The sequence below is a fragment of the Azolla caroliniana genome, unplaced genomic scaffold, assembly GCF_043228905.1.
Source record: "Azolla caroliniana isolate FFs.n. ecotype wild unplaced genomic scaffold, voAzoCaro1.0.p SCAF_9, whole genome shotgun sequence".
Taxonomy (NCBI): domain Eukaryota; kingdom Viridiplantae; phylum Streptophyta; class Polypodiopsida; order Salviniales; family Salviniaceae; genus Azolla; species Azolla caroliniana.
Genome location: NW_028230444.1, coordinates 20,628,189 through 20,653,997, shown reverse-complemented (window position 1 = coordinate 20,653,997; position 25,809 = coordinate 20,628,189). Strand labels below are relative to the sequence as shown.

Here is a 25,809-nt window from a genome sequence, read left to right as displayed (position 1 = left end):
ATATAAGGTCAATCAAATATTACTTAAAGCCCAAAGATGAACTTTTGCATCTGATCCTATTTAAACTCTCATACTACTAGGTAAACACATGTATACAAATTGGGCCATAAGACTTCTAATAATGTGCGTACTATATCCCATGATGCAAGAATACAATGTGTGTATTGATGAAAGCATGTCGGTTTTGTTTCAGACAGATTTCTATCCATGTACATCTAAATTTTGATTTTATGACTCAAAATTTGAGGGCATTGTGTTTATTATATATATTTTTTCAATCCATCGCTAATAAAAGCACATTTTTTATAACAAAATTTGTTCAATCTTTATTCATGCAAATGTTCATTTTGCATATTTTGTCACATCTTTGTATTATCATAATGTTTATTTTGTGGATACTCAAGAATCTCTCCTTATAAACCATGGGCTTATATACATTTGTAACTCAATGGATTGGCTCTTACGTTACTCAGTAAGGCCAAGTTATATGGGTGTGGCGTCTCCATGCATGAGACACTAGAATTGGTAAGACAAACAATGAAATTCTTGTCACGTTTTTACTGCTGACATTTATAGTCTTCAATGTATCTGCATCACTGGGCTACTCCCCCCAAGTCTTTCTTACTCTCTGATTTCCTGAATCAGAAAGTCCTTTTTTAAAATGCATCATTGGGGTACTCTCTCCTGAGTTCTTCCTCTGATTTTCTGAATCAGAAAGCCCTTTCCTAAAATCTCTCGTTAATCTATTTCAACATTCTGCATCCTAATTCAGGGATTTGGTTATGGAATTTCAACTATCATATTACTCAGATTTACAAAATTTCAATTAATTCCTGAAATCATTATTAGAACTTACTTCAATGCTTCATTCATACATGCATAAATATATTTTAAGTATTAATTTACTTATTTTCCACAACCGTGGATATTTTTTGGAACCAAATAAAGCTTCATACCACAATTTATAGCTTCTCTTGGGTTAGTTGGTTTTTGTTGCTGCACATTGCAATAATTTCATGGAACATTCAAGCAAAGCCAACAGCAATTCAGTTTGTCCCTAAGTCATGTTGGTATTAATCACAACTGATCTTTGTTATAAATCACTCTTGCATGAATTTCTTGCATACGGAACAGAAACTGTTCTTATTAATTAAGAAGAAACCCCAATATACAATTGTTCGTTGAGGTTACCACCCTTTTAGGGTGTGGAAAACTTGACATACCACGTGAGAATTCGATGGAATAACACCAAAAGTAACTACTTACAACACAAATGAATAGTAAAAAAATCACCATAAAAGAGATAATCCCACAATATGTCATAGTCAAGTACATACATACAACAGGTGAAAGATAAACACATGACATGCTGAATGATTGCTCAGTTAGGAGAATGCAACAAGATAAATCTACCACATTCGGTCAGAAACCAAACATAACCATCAGTAAGCCTTGTGCTATCTGTTATGAGCTTGTTTAGGGTTGAACTGCAAACTTATAAATTGTAATTTATGATCTTTGGAAAGTGTTCTCGTTGCTGTCTCCTATTGATCGCTTAATAAAATGAGTGCGTCTTCTCACACTTTCTTCTACAGAAGCGATGTTCCCTTCTGCTGCTGCCCCATAGATATTTCTTGCAGTCACATCAAGAAAGTTGTTTCCATTAACCGTTCCTCTAGCTTCTTCGAGCTTATCCGCATCAGAGGCCTTCTTTAGACGATGCCAGCGCTGCTCTTCATGAACCTCTGCATCTATCTGCATTGCTCTCAGGCGTTCTGCCTTTTCTTCTTCAGAAAGTTTTCCCACTTTATGTTTATACCTTTGTCTGTTCTCTTCCATGTTATCAAGACCAATACACTTTTCCTCGTTCTTGACAGCAACTTCAACTTTCTTGTCAATTGAGATTTCCTTCTTTTCTCTTGACTTCATCCATTGTTTACCAACATCGGAGGAATCAGGACTATCATATCTTCTGTCATGCCGAACTCTAGGAGGGCTTTTACTGTCCCATCTCCTCGGTCCTCTTTTAGGACTATCACCCTGCCTATGGGAATAGTCAACTCTCCTTTTTGGACTCCTGGAGCTTCTCCTGGGACTCCCAGACTTATGATGCCTTCTATATTGAATATCATTTGCCTTTGCCACATCATGTTTTTTGAATGACAGTTCCATCCCATGAGAATCAAAGCCATCTGGGCTTCTACTATCATGCCTTCTGGATCCCCTTCTAGGACTCAAACTGTTGACATGGTTACTTCTACCTTCATCGCTGTCTACTGTATCTTGTTTTGACGATTCCCGTTCCTTGGATGACCTTCTTGCGTTTGCTGATTGATCCCTAGTAGGGCTACTGTGCCTCCTATATGTGGCTTGCCTCCTTTCTCCAACAGAATCTGGGCTGTCGCGCCTTTCCTTAGGACTCTCCTGCCTCTTGTATGGATCTCGCCTACTTTCTACCACAGAATCAGGGCTGTGACGCCCTTTCCTGAAACTCTCTTGAATCCTATATGCATCTCGTCTCCCTTCTCCAACAGAATCAGGGCTGTCATGCCTTCTCCTTTCCTTAGGACAATCCTGCCCCTTACTAGGATTCTCATGTCTACTAACGTATGGACTGTGGTCTGCCTTGGAATTGTCTCCCCTCCTTTCTCCAACAGAATCTGCACCATAATGCCTTTTCCTTGGACTGTCCTGCTGCCTCCTAGAATTCTCATATCTACTAGTGTGTGGACTATGTTCTGCCCTGTAAGTGTGTCGCCTCCTTTCTCCAACAGAATCAGGACTGTCGTGCCTTTTCCTTGGACTATCCTGCCTTCTCCTAGGACTCTCATGTCTACTGATGTGTGGACGGTGTTCTGCCCTGTAAGTGTCTTGCCTCATTTCTCCACTAGAATCAGGGCCGTCATGCCTTTTCCTAGGACTCTTATGTCTACGGATATGTGGACTGTATTCTGCCCTGTAAGTGTCTCGCCTCCTTTCTATGGCAGAGTCAGGGCTGTCATGCCTTTTCTTAGGACTCTCCTTCATCTTCCTAGGACTTTCACGTCTACTAATATGTGAACTGTGTTCAGCCTCCCTCCTTTCTTTTCTGGCCTTCACCTTCTCATCCTTTACATCATCAGCTTTGTCCTTTCCCTTGTTATCCAAATTCTGATTGTCGATAGATTCTTCAGAGTCAGATGAATGCTTCCTCTTTCTTTGCTTTTCCTTGTGCTTCTTCTCTTTGTGCCTTTGCTTCTTCTCCTTCTTTGAGATCTTCTCCACGATCTGGTAGAGGAAAACATAGAATAGATGAGAAAATGTAAAACATCGAGTTAGAAGATAAAAATGTCGGGAGTAGAAGATAGAACATTTTCAATGCATAAAGAGATATAGAAATCATTTTTAATATAACACATCGAAAAGCTCATTTTCCTTGACTAAGTTTGTGTTTAGATCATATCTAAAGGCACATGTTTCAAATAATAAAAATGAAAGCTTTACATCCTCTTAGAGAGGAAATCAAAGCATGTTCTTGTTATATGTGTCTTTCATGACACTAGGGCTTGAATGGGATCACTATATTTGAATCATGAACACTAACTGCAGATCTCACGTGACTAGAAAACTACAATGCCACATGCTAGATTCTCATTATGCTATATTTAACCTTATTTCTTTATAGTAGCTCATTGCAGTAAATCATATTTCAGACGGCTAAGAGGTATATAGATACATACCGATTTCTTTATCATCTCCATTTTCACTGGATTGTTCTTAATGCGTGCAAGTGCAGCTTGTTCCTGTTGCCTTATCAGTAAAAGAGGATCAGAATGAAGTTTTCGCCATTGATCATTTGCAGATTGTGGCTTCTCATCAACAAAAAGTGCACCAGGAGCCGCTGCTGACTGTTACGAAAGCAATCATTCTCATCGATATCTCCAACTCTGATCAATCATAATATTGCATGTTGCAAATGCAATGTGCTGGGATAGAGGTTATGGTGTGGATAAAACAGCTAGAAAATATATCATTTAAAATAAATACCCGTGCTTAACTTCCACTCTATATATAGAATGTAACCAAGAAATACCCTAAAGTTAGCTAAAAAGGATCTAATGCTGTTCCTTTTAATGGCAGAATATTCTAAGCCAACAACTTGAGAGAGTGGCTGTAAGTGAGAGAGAAATGGATGTTACAAACTATAGAGCTTAGCTACAATGTAAATAAAACTATTCACGAACATGTGGAGAAAAATATAAGCCCTACAAACAGCAAGATATGAGCAAGAAAACAGATTCATGATAAATAGATGCTGAAATTCTTTTTTATCGACTTCAGAATGAGATTTTACCTTTTCAACCTCAGTTTGAGCTTTTTCAGGTTCAACAGGCTTTCCAAGCAAATACTCATCTGTCGAAACTTTTCCAACTGCTAAACCAGAGTCATAAAGAAATTCCAGACGTTCCTGTTTTCTGCACGTTTTAAAAGCACAAAAAATGCAATTGTTTAACTTTGTTATGATTCAAATCAAACTATCTAGTTCATATAGAAGTATTCCTCACCCTGCAACATGGTGATAACAGATTTCAAGCTCAAACCAGTTGAACATTCACACTAAAATGCTAATCCTTGTTCAACATGGCATATGACAAATTTCAAAAGGTAAAACAATTTTATAATCCACAATCTAAATGCTAATCCTTGTTCAACATGGCATATGACAAAATTTTCATGCATCGTCTAAAAAAGGTGAAGTTATACTTCAATATGCTGCCAAATTCATACCTTCCTATGGTTAAGCCAGCGTTTAGTAGGTTAGTAAAATTTCCTCAGATTAAAAAATATTAACTCCGCCCACTGTTCGTAGTCTAAACTCTCTAGATCTTTGCTAACTAAATTTTTGGACTTGAGCCAACTATTTGTGAATCTTGATCACCCTCATTATCATCTTGACTCCATACCAGCATGCTCCTCGAAACTTCATTCAGTATGAATCCTTGAAATCCAAATTTTTTGCATGGTAACAAAAGGAGGCTTTTGCTCATACACAGATGATGTAAGTCAAGTTTGGAAAAGATAACAGAAACTTTGCATCTTCCCTTAATTCGCAAGGTTTTGCAGCCTCTACAACAGCTGCTTCTTTAAAATAACTTCAAAACACTCTCAAGTTTTTATTTTGATTCCCCAAACGCCTTTGATCAGCCTCCCCTCCCTCCTCTAGCAATTATATAGTCAGTCAATCCCCTTTTTCTTCTTTACAGGGATTGCTTGGGGGCATTGGGGGAAACAGCCAAAACATAGTATTCGAGGAAATAAGGAAAAACTGTAGGGGATCTTTTGTATCCTTTCTGTAAAATCTACCCGGTACAAAAGTGCAACGAGAGAGAGAGAGAGAGAGAGAAGTACTTACGGTATTAGGCCTGCTTGTTCTTGGAGAAGGCGAAACTCCTGTGCTTCTCTCTCGTCTTGGATCTGCTTCTTCAACTCTTCGAGCTTCTTCTCCTCCGCTTCATGCTTCTGCTCTGCCTTCCACACGTTCTCGATGTTGCGGAGGCTCCCAGTGTGCCATCCCTTCTTGTTGAGAAACTTGAGGGCCATCGCTCTGAGCTCCTCCCCCCTGCCCCGCCCTCTATACCTGTACCTGTACCTGTTTCTGTCTCCGTACCTGTCCTTGTCTCTGTACCTGTCTCTGTACTGTCTCTGTACCTGTCTCTGTCTGCGATCCCTTGTCTCTGTCTCAGATACTCGCCTCTGTTTCCGCCTTCTCTGTCTCTCTCGCCATTTCTCTGTTCTATTTTCATTATTATTAGGTTTTGCTTTATACCCTTCTAATATCAGAAAATTACCAAATTGTCCTCTATTTTCGTAAATTACCAAAATGCCCTCCGATTTTAGTAAATTGCCAAAATGCCCCTCTGCGTGCCCACAAATTACCAAATTGTCCTCTATTTTCGTAAATTACCAAAATGCCCTCCGATTTTAGTAAATTGCCAAAATGCTCCTCTGCGTGCCCACCTGGAGGATGGTTCATCATCGTTTCTCTTTCTACATGTAAAATGCATATATAATCACATCATTCTAAAAATGCCATGCTTATTTCATATTAGACATGGCACCGGATAGAAAGTCGTATTGAACGTGCTTGTTTGTGCTCGATAATCGCCTACCTCACTACTTTCAAGCGCGTGTTTCTCTCGTTCAGATACTCTGATTCTTGACACTTGATTTTTAAAATAGAAGAAGCTAGTGAAAATCGCTAGAGAATCATATCAAATGCCATTTTATGCTCGGTAATCACATTTTATTGTTTCTCTCAATTAGACATTGATTAAGATGCCAAGATTTCAAATATTGGAGTCAATGTTTGTGTGTTTGACTTGCTTTGAGCATTCTCTGTTGGTTATGGTCCCCACCTCAGAAATCAATCCTCTCGACAGATATACGTGCAAGGTGATTTCATATTCACAAAAATAGAGTCTACTTCTATGAATTGGTTCTTCTTCAAAGCAATCTTTGAATTGCCGTCATTTTAGGATGAATCACACTAAACTTTGCATGAGGAGTGTCGTGACCAATGCAACGCAAAACCAAATACTCGAGATTTGAACCTATGTTGCAAGCATGTGTAAGCTCAAGTTTCCAATGTTTGAAGCATTAGTGTTAGATATTTTAAGGATGATCATTGATGCTTGCAAATATCCACTTCCTCTTGATCCATTGGCATTTCTTTTTTGTTCAGTTCACGATCTTGTCAAGAATGTTGTTGAGAGCCACACTCCCAAATATACATGAAAATAATGAACAATTAAAATCATAAATAAAAAGAAACAAGAGTTGTATCCATGATCCAATGTCCACTATCTTCTTTCTTGTTTTGTGCTATTATGCTCTTCTCTTCAAGAATGTTGTTTTAGGGAAGGGAAATTTTTTCCTTCTACTCCATTCCTTTCACAAATTTTTCACCTCCATCTTTGTTCTCACCCACAAGGTCAAGGTAAGCAAAGGATTCTATTTTTATTTATTAATCCAATTTTGTTTGTTTGTTCATTCCCATTGATGGTGTAAACTATTAGAAATATCATGAATCCCCGACAAAAAACTATCATTAGTCTCAATCATATTTCAATGTGTTTCCCATTGTCATATGTGTGTGCTCGTGTATGTGTAAAGTACCTTTGTTATTTGTATGAATAGATGCTCGTAAAGAAAATTGATCATATTTGAATATTGCCAAAACATGGTCTTCCTTTTTATGGGAATGATCAAATATGAAAACCGAACTACATGCTTATACATCAACATTCTCAATATATGGTAGCATGGATACTTTGTCTTCCTTTAACGACAACAAATTGAGATTGAATTATGAGGTTTTAATTTGTATTCATATTCGAAAATGATTTCAAGCTTCCATTTGCATATGAGAATCCTTGAATATCATTGTTCATTTGATGTAATTTTTGTGTATTGTTGTGCTAGTGTGAAAGTTTTGTTGGATTAATGTTGAGGAAGATTGAAATGTGTCATTCAAGGCATGCCTTCAGTGTGATATCGAGGTTAGTGATGGAGTCAATGAGGAACAAAATAAAGGTAATGTTTAATTCTAGTTTACAATGTCCATATATACCAAATCTTAGTTCTCATATGTATGTTTGCATCCCTTGATTCTCATCACCTCTGATTTCTACTATCATGTCATCTAGTGCGTCTCTTCCATCTTCTTCATCTTCTCTATATTAAGCATGTCATGTGATAGCCCATTCTAACTCTTTCATTGTAGGAACTAAAAATTGTTATCAACTATCATTATAGTAAATTTATTGCGTCTAGTTATGTTTACAAAGCCATGCATATCTTATGGTTCCTAATATTATGATGGCTTTGTAATACCGGCGTGAATCAATCAAATGAGCATGAGATAAAAAATATTAACAAAATGTACAAACATCATTCCTTTCCTTGTCGCATTACACACGCACCAATGGTGAAAATATCTGAAGCAAGGGCAACATTCTTCTCCATCAATGATCCACCCCAAGTTACCACTTGTGTGGACAATTAATTGTAGCCCCCAATTAGCGGGGAGAAATCCATAAATGTTGCTGGAAACAAGCTACAAATGTACTCCTAACACAATAGCTATCACTTAATTTGTAAAGACAACCCTCGTTTAATTGTTTGCGATGTTTTATGCAATAGTCAACAACGGTTTATAATTTCCCATGCACAAAGTCATGCATTAGTCTTGCACCCACGATTGCCACACATGACGACCTACGAGTACCTCCTTTAAGAGAGGAAAGAAATACCATCACGTCGGCAATACCAAAGGCCAACTCCCAATACATATTATGTAATCACTACCTTGGATTCGTGAAATTGCATTATCTGTTCCATCGGTTCTACCAAAAACACTAATGCTTACGTTATTGATATGGACTTGATCTACCTAGCGTACTAGTTCTTACTCATTTCACATAACCATCACCCCCATAAATGCTCGCAATACTTGATCAGTGATCGACATCTTAATCTTAACTACACATCTCAATCTAGGCATATGTTGTTAAAATCAAGTTCTCACACATCATGGGGAAGAATGGAATGATACTAAAGAGGCTACCTAGAAGACAAAGACAAGGAAAATGCATTTCAAAATGTGATGGTAAACAAACTGCCTATAAATCGAAAAGGAAAAGATTCAGAAGCACACAAATAGAGAAGAAAAGAAGGTCTATGGAAAGACATTGGTATAATATAAATACATCTAAAAATAAGTACAAAATCAACTAGAAATATTCATATGAAAATACAAATACGAGTGAATACATATAAAAAATATAGGCATGGATATGTAGAGACATAAATACAACTATCCATAACAATACAAATACAAATGTAATACATATAAATACATGTATAAAATAGAGATTTAAGCTACAAGTATTTTACAGACAAAAAAGAATGAAAGAAAATGGAAATAAATAGATAAATAAAAGGTAAAAGTACCAAGATACCCCTGGAAGTTCATCTATTTACAAGAATGCCCCTGGAAGTTCCAAATTTACCAAACTACCCCTATGTCCCAAAAAATACACTTTATAAAGTAATTATACACTCAAATCTACAATCCCTATTTACTAGAATACCCTTCAAACACAAAATTCGATGGTTGATGTCTCTCATAGAATGACTTTGGTGGAGGGAAGGCAATGGTAGATGGTTTTGATTGATTGGTGGTGATTCCCCCCCTCTTGTATGAATTCAACACCTCTGATGCAGCTACATCTAATCACAGTGACACCTTGTTGGCGATAGCCACCACAGAATTAGGGCTTGCACTGAAAACCGGTAAAGAAAAAGCCCCCATTCGATTAAGCTAATCCTCCTTTGTATAGTTTATGTAGTTAAAAACCACAACTCCTAATTCTTGGGCCCAAACCACCATGGATCCGAAAGCTAACCATCTAAAACCCTAAAAAATGCTACACCCTCAAGCCCCTACATACCTAAGTTACAAAAGGATATGATCCAATTTTGAGCCTTGCCGAATACCTGTGCTTGGGTTGGGGCCGTCTTCAGATGATCGAATTCTAGGTTACTGAGTTCGATCAACGATTGATTTATGAAAATCTGTAGCACGAAGACAGATCAAGTCCCCCGAATGACAAGCAAGGAAAGGAATTGCAAACATCGAATCAAGCTAAGGCCATAGAGGATTAAGGCGATTACTGTGACCTCGGATTTGCAGGTTATGGCAGTAGTGAATTATCATTGCCAGTGCAACCTGCCGGGATGGCGACTGATTGATTTGTTGCTTGATTCAGATGTCTCTCAGAAATGGCTTCGAAGGGTATTTTGGTAAATAGGGCTTGTAGATTTGAGTGTATAAATTACTTTATAAAGTGTATTTTTTTGGACATAGGGGTAGAGTTTGGTAAATTTGGAACTTCCAAGGGCATTCTGGTAAATAGACGAACTTCTAGGGGTATCCTGGTACTTTTCCCTAAATAAAAGTAGAAATACGAGTATAAATAAGAATAGAAATACACGTATGTACATAAATGTAAATACGTATATATATATATATGTATAATCGTACGTGTCTGTGTGTATATATAGAATACAGAAGAATACATCTTTCTTCAGTAGTCTTTGGTGAAGAGCGGCTTCTCGGCGTCCGCGAGGAGAACTCAGAAGGCAAATCTAGTGAAAACCCAACAAAAATCCTCGCGGTTTCTGCACAGAAAATCCATTAAAGCTCGCAGATTCTTGCAGAAAAAACAGTGAATAAGAACAGCGGAAACAGACAGACAGAGAGAGAGAGAGAGAAATAGGTATAAGAACAGGAATAGGTAAGGAGAGCAAGAGGCATGTACATAGAATCGGGGGTTTTGTACGGTTTCTGGAACCCACACAAAAAAAACAGGAAACCATTCCATTGAGCGAGTTATGGTCGCTCTGTAGATCCGAACCATGGGTGATTATAACAGACACTCTGGTGATGAAGATGAAGATGAAGACGAGGAGAGGACTGGTCCCATGCTTGGCTTCTTGTTCGGGAATGTGGACGTTTCTGGAGACCTGGACGAGGAGTATCTCGATCAGGTCTTTCTGCCTCTATCTCTCTGTTCTAGATTTTGTTGTATTTTTTTTCCTCTTTTGATTTCATTTTTTGATAGGACGTCTTCATTTTCCTTCAGGTAGGCCTCTTAAAAGATGTCGATATATATTTCTCTTTTTCTGTGTCTGCCAAATTTTTTTTTGGTCTCTCCAATATGAACATATAAATATTTGAGCCTTGAGGCCTTCTATTTGATGCCTCACATTGAATTTGGGCTGTATCTGAGAATGAAAGAAAACTCAGACACAGTAAAAAGCACACTATTGGGTTGTATTAAGAAGGCAAGGTGTCAATAGAGTACTGATACTGGGTCTCCATTTTAAGGTTAGGGCTCCATAAAGAACCATATTGGTTTGTATTGAGAAGGCTAGAGTTCATTAGAGGACACTATTGTATTGTATTTAAAAGGCTAGGGGCCGGTAGAGAACATTATTGGTTTATGTTCAGAAGTTTAGGGCTTGATAGAGAACATTATTGGGTTATATTTCAGAAGTCTAGGGCCCCGATAGAGAAATTATCAGGCTGTCTTGAGAAGTAAAGAACAATAACAGGGAGGGATATGTCTGAAGTGATCACAATATCGGGTGGCACTCAGAAGGTCAGGACTCAATGAACTATAAATAACAATGGGTTTTATCACAAGGTTAGGGCTCAATAGATCATAATACTTGAACCCTCTGGAAATAATCCCACAAATTTGGTCGTATAATAACATGAGAACTAGAGGATAATATTGGAATCAGAAGGCTAGGCTCACTAGAACACAATATTTGGACCAATGAACAGAAATCTGAGTTTGCTTGAGTAATTTTGAATACTTCTCGTATCGTTTTTTTAGTCAGTTTGTGAGGGCTTATATAGAAGCCAAATCAATATATAATTTTTTTCTTAAGGTTTCAGGGATCTTTACCGGTTTTTTGTTTTAAACAAACATATTAAATAAAAAACTCTGATTCCTGCCCATATTAAATTTTTCTACAGAGCACACATTATTTTTTTATGAAAATGTTAAGGTTCAATAGAAAATGTATCATAGGACAATGCTTAACAAAGAACGATATGCGTGCCTTCAGTAAAGAGAATCCATGCATACTATAATTTTGTAATGAGTTTGCAAGTTTTATGGATTCTGGAGCTGAGGGCTGTATGGTAGCTAGACAGATGACTGAACTCAATCTGTAAAGGTTTTCGAGACATATCCTTGTTTCTGAAATTTTGGATCCCTACTCATATTTACACCAATAGAAGGAAGATTTTGTCTGCACGGGTTATATATATTTATTGTATTGAATGCAATTTTAATCTTAACTTTAGATTTGGATCAAAAGGAGAAGTTTTACGAACAAATTTTCCATACTTAGTGCATTACATTTGAAAGACTCAGAAGCTAATTCACATGAAATGCAGCTTTTTGAAGCATAATGTCATGTTAAAGTGCATATTGCACAAGAAATCCTACCTGAATGTAAACTTCTTCTTCACCAACACTTTGCATGACATCATAATGTATTGATCAACCTTTTGCTTCAGTGTCGATATCGCACTAGAGAATATTTTCTTAAGCACCTGATTACTACATCTGAATTATCTTAACCTTATAAGGGTTGCAATTCTATCATGATGTGAAGATAAGGTTCTTCTCTCAAACTGTAAGGCATTCACAATATGGGGATAGTTTTTCTCTCCCTTCTTCAAAGATCAACATCATCTCTAAGAACTGCAACAAAATTCAGCACTTATTTTTGTTAAGACTCATGTCTCTTTATCGTTGAAAGTTTTCGTCAAGCAATAAAACCAACCCACATATGTCAATGAAATTGCTCTCTCATATGGATGAGCTGGCATATGTATAGTCAAACTGCCAAATTATTAGGTCTCATAGGTCATTGATACCTTGTATTTGAGATGATAATGCAACATCTTTGTCTATTTTTCATCCATCTTTGAGATATCATGACTGCAGTAAAAAATGCACGATATGATTGGATCGACCATATTGTATAAGAGAAAAAATCTGAGCCTGCTAATCAATCTAGCTAAATTCCTGTATTGTATAAGGGAAAAAATCCTAGCCTACCATAATGTATAAGTTGAGATAACAATACACATTGTATTTGAGTCTAGGGTTGTTGACAATATCTTAATTTTGTTTATCATTCTATAAATCAGGGTAATTTCTTTGGCCTCCTAGGTCATTTTGGCATTTGAAGGTGTTAATTAATATAGCATTTCAGTTGTGATTGATGAGACATTGTATCAGGTCTCACTTGAATCTAAATTTTTTAGTCACATCGATCATTTTGGCCTCTGGAATATGTCCGTCCTTATATCATTTTATTTCCTTCCTCTCTTAAATTTTGGCCATATTTGAGATCATGGTTTTTCTCAGTCTGATTTTTCAGCTCTAGTAGAGGTTATACAGATTTTCTGCTCTGTTGTAAATTATGCTCAATATTTGTAAGGATTACTTGTTAAAATGGCTTATTATAAATTGGGATCTATTAATATTTCCAAGTAAGAAAATTAGTTCTTATGATAAAATAATTTATATAGGTTTATGTAATGTTGAAATATGGTTCTCACTTGCTTCCTGTGAATAGGATGTCAAGGAACACCTCTCTGCATTAGCCGGACAGCTGAGGGAATCCTTGGTGGACATTAAGGTATGCAATCTTGAATGTATATATATATATGTCCTTGCAGATTGTTGAATGACTGGATCAAGTTTCTCATTGTTTATGACAGGAATCTGGCACTCTTGCAGATGCTAGTGAGGAGCAAGAAGGTAAGAATCACTTGTAAAATCATATACATGACTGTGTGCCTTCTCTATGCACTCACAACACAAGCATATATATGTATATGTATATGTATATGTATATCTAGAGAGAGATAGAAACAAAATACAAACCGATACATGCATAAATGCACTAATGAATGTCTTTATGTGGAGCTCATAATTTGACCTTTTGAAAAAAGTACTATCAAGTTGCATAATCAAGAGCAAGATTATACTTTTAGTATTATTTTTTACATTTACTAGTATGAAACAAGATATTCTGTGGTATAATAAGTATTTAATCCCTCATAAAGATTTAGACATGTGTCCAGAGTGAAGCTTAACTAAAAAGTTGTTTCTGTCTGTAGATTATGACAGAAAAGCTGATAATGCAGTTGATTATGAAGATATTCAAGAAAAATATGAGGGTCCAGAGGTACAATTGCAGCCACAAGATGAAGATGCAATATCTCAAGATCAAACATTCTACGCTCAGGCCGCTTTGGAAAGAACGTCAGTACCCCTTGGAGAGGATGAAGACTATGATGAAGAAGATGACTACGACAAAGAGGGAGGTCATCCGGCTGAAGATCTTAAGGACTCTGAAGAACTTGCTGAGCATCCAGGAGAGAATGCAGCAGAGGTGCCAGATGAAGGTGGTGCACTATCTGGAACTAGTTGACTATTGCTCTTGGTTATCAATCCAGATTGGTGGATTGATGGAAATCAATTTTCTTCTTTGTAGGAATCTTGACTTTGCCTCAGGAACCTAAGGACTTGAGTAGTGACATCATAGATCACGGGGCTACTTTGGTGGAAGAAATTAATCATGTTATATCTAAGGTAATTCCTTGTTATTTTTTCGAAACAATCTCATGGTTAACAATGCATAGGTTCATCTGTCTGCATTGGGAATTCTCTTTATCTTATTAAAAGGTAGCAAGCTCTACAAGCACATACTTAACAAATGTGACCTGTTAATATCTTCTAGTTAGATAGCAATTGAGATCTGAGACATGAATTGGAGTGGGCAGTGTGTACAATAGTTGGCAGCTCCCATTGTAGTTATGTTACATTGAACTCTAATATGTTGGGAAAACCCTAATAAGGATTTTGTGAAAGCGATCATCCTTTTAGTACTTATAGGACATTTTAGTACTTTCATTAAAAAACATGCTCTTACTTAGACTTTATTTTTGTGACAGCATTTCTGATTGTTTGTTTTGGGACATTGTAATACTGTCATTAAAAACTATGATCCTAGCATTTATTTTGGTTATACAGGATGATACGTTTCTAAATATTCCCTTGAAGCATGATTTGCCTGTCCTGTATGAGGAAGATGGTAAAGAAGTGCTGAGGTTTTCTGAGCTCTTTGGTCAGCATGAGCTTCCCTGGGGTTACAAGAAGGACAAGAAGTATCATAAGCGCCTAGTTTTTAGAGGTGAGTTGAAAAAAACGGCGTAACTAGTCTGATCCTTATTTATGTTATACAATTTAAAAGAATACATATGATCAAAACCTTTACTCGAATGCCATTATGCTATCATTTTAAAGGATTTGATCTATCAGACATTATTAGCTCACATCGTCATGTAAATGTTTTTTGCGTCATAGATATTTTTGGAGCTTCGACAAAGAAGAGTACACATATATGCTCCTGTAACTTCTGAAATATAGCTAGAATGTAAAGGTTGTCTCAATTTAAGCTGGAAAGTCCTATATGTGTTAGAAATAGGTCACTGTCCACAGCCCAAAATTGTATCCATGGATAGAAAATGGATGGTTGCTGAAGAGCCCGAGGTATGCAAAAAAAACATTCCAGATTTATGAGATGGGAATCCTAATCGGGGGTAATGAGTGATTTGCTGTAATAAGGTAGATGTTTATGGACAAGTTCATAGCAGATGAAGGATGGATATGTCGATATGTGCACATGCCCCACAAGTGGCGGGGGTAATCTTACGAGATTGTAGTGACAGTCCTATCGGTAGAATCCTGACTCCAAGCAAGCACCTACAAAGCAATACTCGTTCTTGGAACAGTACTTTATATAATCAAGCTTCCTATTCCCACACACATGCATATTAAATGTATATACATATGTTTTTATATGTATGTGTGTGTCTGTGGTGACAAACTTTGCTTATATCTAAATTGGTTCACTTTAATATTTCTTTACTTTGAATGACTGCCCTAGGCAATATCTAAATCATGGTTAGATATAGTCATTTATGATTGATCAAGAACAGACTCTAGAATGCTTACCTTGCTAAAAACCAAGAACATATGAAGTATTCCCTTATATTATAGGCTGCAACAGCAGGTTTGGTTGGGTTGAAGTGGTTACTTTTAGCAAAGAACCATAATGATTCACACGGTGAACAGTCAATCAAATTAGAAATTTGAAGTTTGGTGTTTAAAGATTGGATTAGGAAGTCTACATTAGATTATTTGTTTGGATTATATGGAATGCAGCACTATTTCTCTGCAGGATTTTCGAGCTTACAGCCAATTTCACTTTATTGTATCCAGAGAAGCCCCAATCCATTCATTATGAGTCACTGGAGGAAGATGAATCACTATTGCTGAAATGTTGTTCCACAAGGATAAATGATGCATTAAATCGTGTTTCTGATTCTGAAGAAGCTGAGAGTGATGAGGGTTCAGGGGATTCGTTGGAGGAATCGATGTTCTTGAAACCAAAGTCTTGTGCATTCAAAAGTGCACAGCCCATGAAAGAGGATGCAGATGACTGGCGCATGATTTTGGAATCTATACATGTCCCCTCGTCCAATCTTCAATTGGTTCATCAGGAAGATTGGGAGACAGGTATTATTTGGGATGAAGGTTATTGCCAAAAGGTAAGAGAAGATCATGTTGACAATGCTATGGACAGATCAGGATCCAATGAGGAAGTTGGCCTGAACACGAGAAAGGAAGATGCCCTATGCATGAAAGAAAGAGATGAATTTTGGCAAACAACAGTGGAGTCTCCCAATCATGATATTGCAAAAAGCAACATGATGTGGCAATCTTCCAGATCCATTGTACTTGAGCCCCTTTGCCAAGGAAAGGCAGAAATCAAACATTTCCCTGAAGCAAAACATCCACAGTTATTAAGGCTAGAAGCACATTCACCAAAGAATGTTGGTGATGTTGCAAGACAGAAAACACAGCCTGACAAGATTGCAAAAATATCAAGCTATTTTAAAAGTTTGAATTTACAGTCTTCTGAAATACAATCTGGAAATTGGCTTGACAATATTCTTTGGGATGAAGAAAATGTGTCAGCTGCAAAGCTTCACAGATCAAAAGTGATTTTCAATTTACAGGATGATCAAATGGTATTTGAAGTATTGGAGGGTAAGGATGTACATCATTCTCATGCAGCAGCAATGATGATTACACCGAAGTTGCGGAATCATGGCACCGAGAATGGAGAAATACATCATCTGGGGTTGTCTTCATTAGCACGCTTCAATATTTCAAATGATAAATATTATATGAACAAGAAAAATCAACAACAGCAGAAATCAAACTTCAAGAAACGAACGACACATGGGATCAAAGTCCTCCATTCAACCCCTTCAATTAAATTACAGACCATGAAACCAAAGCTGACAAAGTATGCACTTTTGGTTTCTACCCTCTTTATATGCATCATTTAAAATGTTTTTTGTTGCAACGTTAACTCATTATTTTGTTTTCATGTGATCCTTATTGCAGTAAAGATCTCGCAAATTTTCATAGGCCAAAGGCAGTTTGGTATCCTCATCATAATGAAGTTGCTGCAAAAGAACAAGGGACACTTTCAGTCTCAGGACCTATGAAAGTCATATTAAAGACCATGGGAGGCAAAGGCAGCAGACTTATTGTTGATGCATCTGATTCTTTGGAATCTGTGAAGGTGAAAGCTGCCAGAAAATTTGGAGGTAAAATTTGTGAGGTTTTTCAAATAGATACTTATGAATGAATCAGAAGTTCTCATTTTTGATATTCAGATTTGAGGACATCAGAGAAAACCAAAATCTTTTACTGCGGAAAGGAGCTGCAGGATAATATTACTCTTGCTCAACAGGAAGTGAAACCTAATTCTATTCTTCATCTTGTCCGGGCCAAGATACACCCATGGCCGAAGGCACAAAGACTTCCTGGAGAGTCTAAGCCAACTCGACCCCCAGGAGCCTTTAAAAGAAAGTCAGATCTGTCTGTAAAAGATGGGCATGTGTTCATTGCAGAGTAAGTTGCCACTAAAGAAATTTCATTGCATATGTTGCAGAGAAATCATTAAAATTCTTTTTTGGCATACCTCATGCTTAATTACACTCTATCTCGAATGCATCATTTTATTGTGATGCATGGAACACGATCATAAATCCGGTGCATGAATTGTGTACGAGGGGTTCTCGTGATACTTAAAGTAAACAATACTTTTCTTCTATTTTAATGGCTATGACTGCCACTCGTAAGAAGAAAAAAGAAAGCAATCATAAAGGGAATCTCCACTTCAATATCAGAACTTGGCTGTCTCATTAATTTTAGATTTAAATTTCAGATAACATCAATCTATATAAAGTTTAAATGGTCATTTCGTAAAAGAACCTTATGAAAAGAAAGTTGCCTGCAGTGTTCACGTGACAACCAGAATATAGCATTAAAACTTTTAATGATTATGCATCTCTTTCTTAAAACAGTATCAGTTAAGGTGGGTATAGTGTATGTTGCCTGTTGCACCTATTAGTGGAACATGCATTGTACAATTTCAGCATCCATTGACATCCAAGCACATAATGAGCCAAAACCTTTGAATGGCGGCCTTGCATAGCAAGAGGTTGGAAAACATTCACCCACTCAACCCATAGATATTGGCTATGCATGTTATGCTTGTAAACCACATCTAATAATTATTCCAGCACATACATTAATACCATTATCATGGATCTTTAGGATACCTAGATCTTTTGTTTTTATTCTATCGTGGATAACATGAATTCACCGGATTTATGATTGTGTTCCATGCATCACAATAAAATGATTCATTTGAGATAGAGTGTAGTTAAGCATGAGGTATGCCAAAAAAGAATTTTAATGATTTCTCTGCGACATATGCTGATTTTGGGCATCTCTAGTGTGTTCATATATCTTTTATTCTTTCATTGTTTTCTATTATATTACATATGATATATGCATGGGAACTGTATGCCAACACACATATTCTATATATCTATGTTGCATATGTATATGTTTACACATGTTTTTATATATATGCATGTGTGTGCAGAACAAAGTCTAGGAAAAGCATAACTTAGGTATGCATGTGAATGCAGTAAATTTTTGTTTATATGTAGTAAATTAAAAAGAGCATGTTCAGGTACTGTGAAGAAAGACCATTGCTGCTTAATAATGTGGGAATGGGAGCTCGGTTATGCACGTACTATAGGAAAACCTCTGCTACTGATTCTACTGCAGCAACACTTCGAAACGATCGAGGCGCATCAGTCGGCATTCCTGTTCCGTTAGAGCCTTTGGAGGATTCTCCTTTCCTTGGTGATATAAGGCCTGGTGACACTCAAACATGCATTGAGACAAACATGTTTAGAGCTCCAGCCTTTCATCATAAAGTACAGTACACAGATTTCCTCCTTGTACGTTCAGCAAAAGGCAAGTTATCTCTGAGGAGAATTGACCGCAATTATGTCATTGGACAGCAGGTTTATTTCTTACCCTGTCTCACTTCATCTATTCAAAGTCAATGGGTTTTCTAAAACTAGTTTATGATTGAGTACTTCCCATGCATATACTTATACCCTCACATGCTCTTTGTTTATTATTGGGGCGAAATCAATGGGTTTTCTTAAATAATTTTGTGGTTGTGCACTCCTATGCATGTACTTCTACCCACACATCCTCTTTGATGAATAGAGTCGAAAACTAAATGTATTCTATGATGCAATGAGGGCATTAAAATATGGTTTTGCTGATTATTGCCCAAGATAAACATGCACATGAATGCAGCTGATTTATTGACTGAAAGAGCTGCTAGCATGCTTTATTATATTGATTCATTCTTATTCATTGCTGAAAATGATAACACTTACAGAAATCTTAATTGGAAGGTGTACAGTAGATATTTGGGTCTTAAGATGCTGTCATTATAATATGCGCAGAAAAGGCTGAACCTTTTATGTGTTAATAACCTACATATACGTAATGAAGGGGCCAGTGGAGCCAGTTAGTTGTTTATAGTTGCTTAGGGCATTCTGTTTCAAAGCTTTCATGAACATTCGTTCTATTCTTAGTAAAGTGACATTTGTCTCTTATGAGATTCTCATTTAATTTCCTCAAATCCATTCTAAATCATGGTATCTTATTTTTATTTTTAGGAGCCCCACATGGAAGTGTTTTCTCCAAGCTCAAAAATTGTTCAGACATATCTTCATAACAGGTTTTTGGTATACTTGTACCGTGAGTTTCGAAGCAATGAGAAACCAGGAGCTCTGACAAGGTTACGCGCTGACGAGGTTATAGCACAGTTTCCATCACTTAGTGATGGGTTTTTGAGGAAGCGCTTGAGGCATTGCGCAGATCTTCAGGCAAAAATCAATATCTTTTAATTTCTGCTTTGCCAAATTTGAAAAGAATGACATCTTTTTTTGTCTGTATGAATTATAAAAACCTGTGCTTGGAAATCTTACATATGGTATCATAAAGCTATTTTAGTCTGTAAACTATCATAAAACGTTGTCTATTATGACCTAAAGTGCAGTGATAAGTAGCATATGGTATCATAAAATTATTTTAGTCCGTAAACTGTCTTTGATGACTCCAAGTGAGTCTTTGGGTATTTGTGTAAAGTTCAAGAAACACAGTTCTATCTTTCTGGTTGAGTAAACTGATCCTATAGATCTCGGACTTTCTACAGTGTTGAATTCTGTTGGAGAGTTTTCATTTATTTGAGAAATTGTGTGATGGATTGTAGAGAGCTTTTGGTGGTGAGATGTGGATTGTTATGAAACCAAATTTCAGAATTCCATCAGAAGAGGAGCTTCGAAGAATGCTTACCCCTGAAAATGTAATTATTATTTAGCATTGTAATATTGGTTAATCCCATGTATCCCTACCCTTAGTCAACTGACATTTTTTGTGTTCTGGTCAGGTCTGCGCATATGAAAGTATGCAGGCTGGTGTGTATCATCTGAAGCGCATCGGTGTAAGCAGATTGACGCACCCATCAGGGCTCAGTGCGGCAATGAACCAGTTACCTGATGAAGCTCTTGTGCTGGCGGCAGCATCCCATATAGAGAGGGAACTGCAAATCACACCATGGAATCTTAGTTGCAACTTTGTTGCAGCCAATCTGCAGGTAAGACCTTTTAAATTGATCACATGTCAAAATTTCCTTATGCAAGTGTTCAACCTCAAACTTTCTATGTTATCAGGGTCGTAGAAGTCTTGAGAGGCTTGAAATTACAGGAGCAGGCGATCCATCAGGAAGAGGTCTTGGTTTCAGCTATTTGAGAGTTGCTCCAAAACCCCCTGGATCTACTGCAATTGTAGAAAAGAAAGCAGCCGCAGCACGAGGCGGAGGGGCTGTCACGGGCACAAATGCTGACCTACGACGCCTTAGTATGGATGCTGCTCGTGAAGTGAGTTTCTACTTAATCTACTGTAGGTTTAAACCAACTTGCATGGTTAGATGTAAGAATAAAAGGGAGCAGTCTATAAATTTCGATATCAAATTGGACCTACAAAGTTTGGTTTCTCAATTACAGGTTCTCCTCAAGTTTAATGTTGCCGAGAGCCAAATTGAAAAATTGACACGATGGCACCGTATTGCATTGGTTAGAAAACTCTCTAGTGAGCAGGCTGCATCAGGAATCAAGCTGGGCGATTCAGCTCTTAATAAGTTTGCACGTGGTCAGCGCATGTCCTTTCTTCAACTTCAGCAACAAATTCGAGAAAAATGCCAAGAGATTTGGGATCGCCAAGCCCAGAGTCTTTCAGTGGTTGATGAAGAAAATTCTGAAAGTGAAGGTGAGGCAAATGAGGATCTGGACTCATTTGCTGGTGATCTTGAAAATCTCTTGGAAGCAGAGGAAGGGGAGACTGAGGAAGTGACCAGTACAAAAAATAAAAAAGAAGCAATCAGAGGAACTGGTGCACGGCGGAGAGCATTGGAAGCCCAGCGAGAGGAGGATATAGAAGATGAAGTGGCAGAAGCAGCAGAGCTTCGACGTATGTTAATGGAAGGTATGTATTAAGAAGAGTGTAGATCGAGAGTTCATGGACATCATTATTCTCCCTGATCTGGAAGATGTCATGTTACTAAGAGAAAGGTATTTATGTTCCTATTATCCCTCTATACAGATGATGAAGCAGACGATGTCAAAAAGAAGAAAAAAATGTGGATTAATGAGAAGGAGCCTGATACTATCTTGAAAGCACAAAAAACAGAGCCACAAGATGATGGCAAAGTGGGGGAAACCAAGAAAAAGAAAATCATTAAACGCATTATCCGCACCAAACAGTCAGATGGCACTTACATATCAAGAGAAGTTCTAATTACTGACCCTAAGGAGGTAACCATTTATTTCCCTGAAAACCAATGTATCATGTGTATCACGATTACTTCCTTAACCTTGGTAAATTTTGTTGTGTAGGTGGCGTTATATTTGGCTAGGAAGAATGGCTCACAGAATGGAGGTTTCTTCAAGGAAAAGAAAATGTTACCTCTATCCAAAAAAGTGAAACAGACAACTTTCATGAAGGATGGGAAGAAGGTTAGACACTTTCTTTGAATCAAACTACATGAATTAAAACAAACACTTGCATTATATATTTAACATAGCGACCACATAACCAAAGTTCTGCTGACATCTCCAACCTTCATTCTTCATGCCATGCTTTGCGCGTCCATGTGTCTTGCGTGCAGGCTTCCATTTCTCTTGTTTGGTCTTATAGGCCATTTTGGCCTCGTAAAAGACATTAATATATCTTTCTTCTTTGTTTCTTGCTCTCCATCACCCCATGATGGGAATGTGTGGTTTCTTTGGCTGAGTAATGCTGAAGATTCTTTTGCTTAGAGTAGTGTGCTGGACATCAATTTATGAGCGAGAATAGATATGGATTTCTTATTTTTTGCCACATTCATGTGAGTTTGGTTAACTTGCTGCCATTAATAATGTTCTTCATGGTGCTATAGTATAAATAAGTTTAGCTACCACTTAATCTTTTACCTAGAAACTTCTGTGGTATGAAAATTTCAAATCTTGTATGTTGAGCAAATTAGCAAGCTTTTTCTCAAAAAAACCTTCGGCTCTCTCATGTTTTCATACAATGCCAAGCTGTATCAGTATGGGATCAGGGTCGGGGACGTGTAATTCTTTCTGTATACCCTCATAGTTAGAGAGAATGTCCGATGAAGGTTATAAGATGCTTATTATTGATTAATTTGTGGTTATTGCAGCTAAAGAAACCAATGAAAGGTGAAGGCAGAGAGGGAATACATTTAATTTGTGGAGCTTGTGGACGGGTAAACAGTACTTCCTGATGAGAATATTTTCTTGGACATTCAGCTGCTTATACTGTATTTCTAACTATGATGCTATTTTAATGCAGATGGGCCACATGCGCACAAATAAGAAAGTATGTCCTTTATACACAGAGGAAGGAAGAGCTACTGCTCAGAAAATTGAAAATATTGATGCTGGTGATCTGACACAACCCTCCCGGCAAGGCCTCAAGATCACATTGAAAAGTGCCAATGGCCCTGTTCAAGAGAAAGACCAAGCTTCTTTTCCTGAAAGCAGTATTGTGATGCCAAAAATCACCTTGAAAGGTGCCAAAACTCCTGCACCAGAAAAGGAAGAGCCTCCTATGCCAATAAACAACATTGTAACACCAAAGATAACTGTAAAAACTGTAATTGGTCAAGTCAAAGACAAAGACCAACAACTACCTTCACCTACTAACAACATTTTGACCCCGAGGATCACATTGAAAATTTCCTCTGGCCCTGCATCTGGTCTAGTGCAAGAGAAAGAGCAATGTCCTGTGCCTATGGTAACACCAAAGACAGCTACCAGTGCCACCATACAAAAGATTCCAAGCCTTAAAATAAAGCTTCCATTTTCTGGCAATTTTGATTCTGTACCATCAAGCACAAATACAGCATCAGAAAAGAGTAGTCTCATAAAGAAGATTAAGCTTCCTTTTCCTAGCAATTTTGATGCAGCACTACCAAGCACAAGTAGAGTGGTTGATAGTTCTGTGCCCCCTGCCAGCAGTGGTAAAGTTTCAACAGGAGATGCATCAAAAGCGATTGAAAAAAGTTTTAGTGTTGTAAAGAAGATAAAGATTCATAAAAGACCAAGAAGCAACTTGGAAATTCGTGAAAATAAAGAAATCAAGATTAACAGTTTGGAATCAGCTAGTCATTGTGAATCACCTAGCAGAGAAAAGAAAGAAACATCAGGGATGTTTGCTTGGGATCACGCACAGCATGGTTTTTATATGAAAACTGAGGCTGATACTGAGAGTGATGGTCGTTTCAGGACTAAAATTCCAACATTCCCTAGAAAATTTACCGAAGAGAACCTCTTCCGCACACAGTCAGACGACGAAAGGTTGGAGAAAGAACTGTTTGAAGTAAGTAGCAAGCGTGAAGAAAAGAAAATTCGGAGAGAAGAAAAGGAAAAACGTAAGGCCTTAGCAAGAGAGGAAAAGAAACGGAGAAGAGCAGAAGAGGAAAAAGAAAGGCAGATAGAGTTGAAGGAAAATGCAGATGCTGAAAGAAAGTTGCTGGAACGGAAGATGGGAGAGCAATCGCAAAAAGAAAAGTTCAGAAAAGAAAGGCAGTGGTTAGCAATGGATCATCAGAAGCTGGAAATAGAGAGGGGGCAGCAAAGAAGAGATGTAGTGCAGCCAAGACCACAAATGGGGAGGGCCTACCAATGGCAAGAAACTGAGAGGGACATGCTGAGGAAAGAGTCAGAGCGTCACTGGGAAAGGGAAAGGGAGCTACATAGGGAACAAACCGAGAGACAAAGATGGCAAGAGGAAACGGAGTCGGAGCAGGAACAAGAGGAAATTGAATGGGAACATCCACCGGCAAGAAAACATCCTGACAGGGATAAGCACAATACAAGAAAAGATAGGGTTAAATCTCATGGAAAAAGGGCTTCTAGAGATAAAACATCACCATATCAGGAGAGGAGCATCAATGCAAAGAGGCGGGCCTCAATTGATGAGGACTCTCTGGATAATGCTCCAGAGTATGCTCACCACCAGCATAAAAGGAGGAAGGGTGGAGAGGTGCATTCCTCACTTATCCATATCAGTTCTGTTTCGTTTAAAACCAAAAACAGTGTTCCTGTAATCTAGATGTGTTCGTCAGATTACAGGAACACTGTTTTTGGTTTTGACAGCAGCGCTTTACCCACTATGATATTGTTGAGTGTTTTGAAATTTGTTTCTAATTACTTTTTGTAATGCTTAATTTTACTGTGTTGCCAGATTTCAGTTCCACTTTTTGGTGACCTCTGTACCCTGTATAACTGTTTGCTTTCTGGCAGGTACTGCTGGCAAATATTCTTGAGAGTGTTGCTGATATCTTGAGAAAAAGTGATGTTTCTTTGCTGTTTTTGAAGCCAGTTACAAAAAAAGATGCACCTGATTACTTGGATGTGATCAAGTACCCAATGGACTTGGCAACAATACGTGAGAAAGCGAGGAAGTTGACTTACAAAAGCGGAGAGGAGTTCCGTAGTGATGTATGGCAAATAGCAGAGAATGCACATATTTACAATGATCACCGGAATCCAGGAATTCCACCTTTGGCAGATCGTTTGGTAATGATATGCGATAAGCTGTTACAAGAAAGAGCTTGTGAACTAGCTGAAGCAGAGTCAACAATTGAAAGGTTTGATGATCATCAGATTTATACTGCTCCATCAAGGGCTACATGTCGGAGATCTACACACCACCCTTATTGATTGTCTGTTCCACTGTCTATTCTCATTGATCTGTTTCCTCTCATGTTTGGGCTGGGAACAGTTGTAAATTAGCTCTAGCGTTTCTTGTAAATCTATCTATCCTTAGCCTGAATTTCTTCCCAATTTAAGCTTGTGGGCAAGAAGTGTTCAAAAGGAAAGTAAAGTGTACCTCATTCTTTGTACAATAATTCGAGCATATATCCTGCAGTTTTCTTCCACAAGAGGCCATCCGCGTCCTATCCATTTTTGGATGCCTTTTGTTTAGTGCAGCCCAATGTTTAGGGCAGTTAGTTAGCTGATGAGTCAAAAACGATGGTTGTAACAATTTATGTTAGAACTCTACTTTACGCCGGGATGAAAATGATGATTGAGAATCATGTGTTAATATTCACTAAATCTCTATATGAAATCAAATTGCAGTAATTGTA

The 25,809-nt window shown here is 37.6% G+C and overlaps 2 protein-coding genes across 4 annotated transcripts; one reads left to right on the top strand and one right to left on the bottom strand.

The window, feature by feature from the left end:
- Window positions 1-1,271: 1,271 nt before the first annotated feature.
- LOC147860549 (uncharacterized) lies at window positions 1,272-5,705 on the bottom strand. 3 transcript variants are annotated; one of them, XM_087324483.1, is made up of 5 exons: window positions 5,393-5,705; window positions 4,334-4,454; window positions 3,720-3,887; window positions 3,005-3,267; window positions 1,272-2,551 (listed from the first exon to the last, which is right to left on the bottom strand). In XM_087324483.1, exons 1-5 carry the CDS (start codon window positions 5,578-5,580, stop codon window positions 1,510-1,512), a joined length of 1,782 nt encoding a protein of 593 aa, XP_087180609.1. In that variant the 5' UTR covers window positions 5,581-5,705; the 3' UTR covers window positions 1,272-1,509. The 3 variants fall into 3 exon arrangements, with proteins under 3 accessions (XP_087180609.1, XP_087180608.1, XP_087180607.1); XM_087324482.1 differs by having other exon boundaries at window positions 1,272-3,267; window positions 5,393-5,623; window positions 5,666-5,682; XM_087324481.1 differs by having other exon boundaries at window positions 1,272-3,267; window positions 5,393-5,704.
- Window positions 5,706-10,123: 4,418 nt separating this feature from the next.
- On the top strand, window positions 10,124-25,809 carry HAF01 (HAC13 protein (HAC13)). Its single transcript, XM_087324875.1, has 20 exons — window positions 10,124-10,590; window positions 13,207-13,269; window positions 13,352-13,391; window positions 13,754-14,041; window positions 14,131-14,228; window positions 14,670-14,829; window positions 15,921-17,013; window positions 17,115-17,320; window positions 17,390-17,627; window positions 18,760-19,099; window positions 19,772-19,981; window positions 20,368-20,460; window positions 20,545-20,751; window positions 20,828-21,034; window positions 21,161-21,638; window positions 21,756-21,967; window positions 22,049-22,168; window positions 22,855-22,920; window positions 23,007-24,701; window positions 24,962-25,809. Exons 1-20 carry the CDS (start codon window positions 10,459-10,461, stop codon window positions 25,379-25,381), a joined length of 6,366 nt encoding a protein of 2,121 aa, XP_087181001.1. The 5' UTR covers window positions 10,124-10,458; the 3' UTR covers window positions 25,382-25,809.

What these genes read in the sequence shown, in the direction of transcription:
- HAF01 (XM_087324875.1), top strand. Translation starts at nt 10,459, where the DNA reads ATGGGTGATTATAACAGACACTCTGGTGATGAAGATGAAGATGAAGAC. An exon ending in AGCAGAGGTGCCAGATGAAG is followed by an intron (nt 14,042 to 14,130) that starts GTGGTGCACTAT and finishes TCTTCTTTGTAG; the next exon opens with GAATCTTGACTTTGCCTCAG. An exon ending in TTTGTGGAGCTTGTGGACGG is followed by an intron (nt 22,921 to 23,006) that starts GTAAACAGTACT and finishes ATTTTAATGCAG; the next exon opens with ATGGGCCACATGCGCACAAA.
- LOC147860549 (XM_087324481.1), bottom strand. Translation starts at nt 5,580, where the DNA reads ATGGCCCTCAAGTTTCTCAACAAGAAGGGATGGCACACTGGGAGCCTC. An exon ending in CTCAAACTGAGGTTGAAAAG is followed by an intron (nt 3,888 to 4,333) that starts GTAAAATCTCAT and finishes CTTTCGTAACAG; the next exon opens with TCAGCAGCGGCTCCTGGTGC. An exon ending in TGGAGATGATAAAGAAATCG is followed by an intron (nt 3,268 to 3,719) that starts GTATGTATCTAT and finishes TTCCTCTACCAG; the next exon opens with ATCGTGGAGAAGATCTCAAA.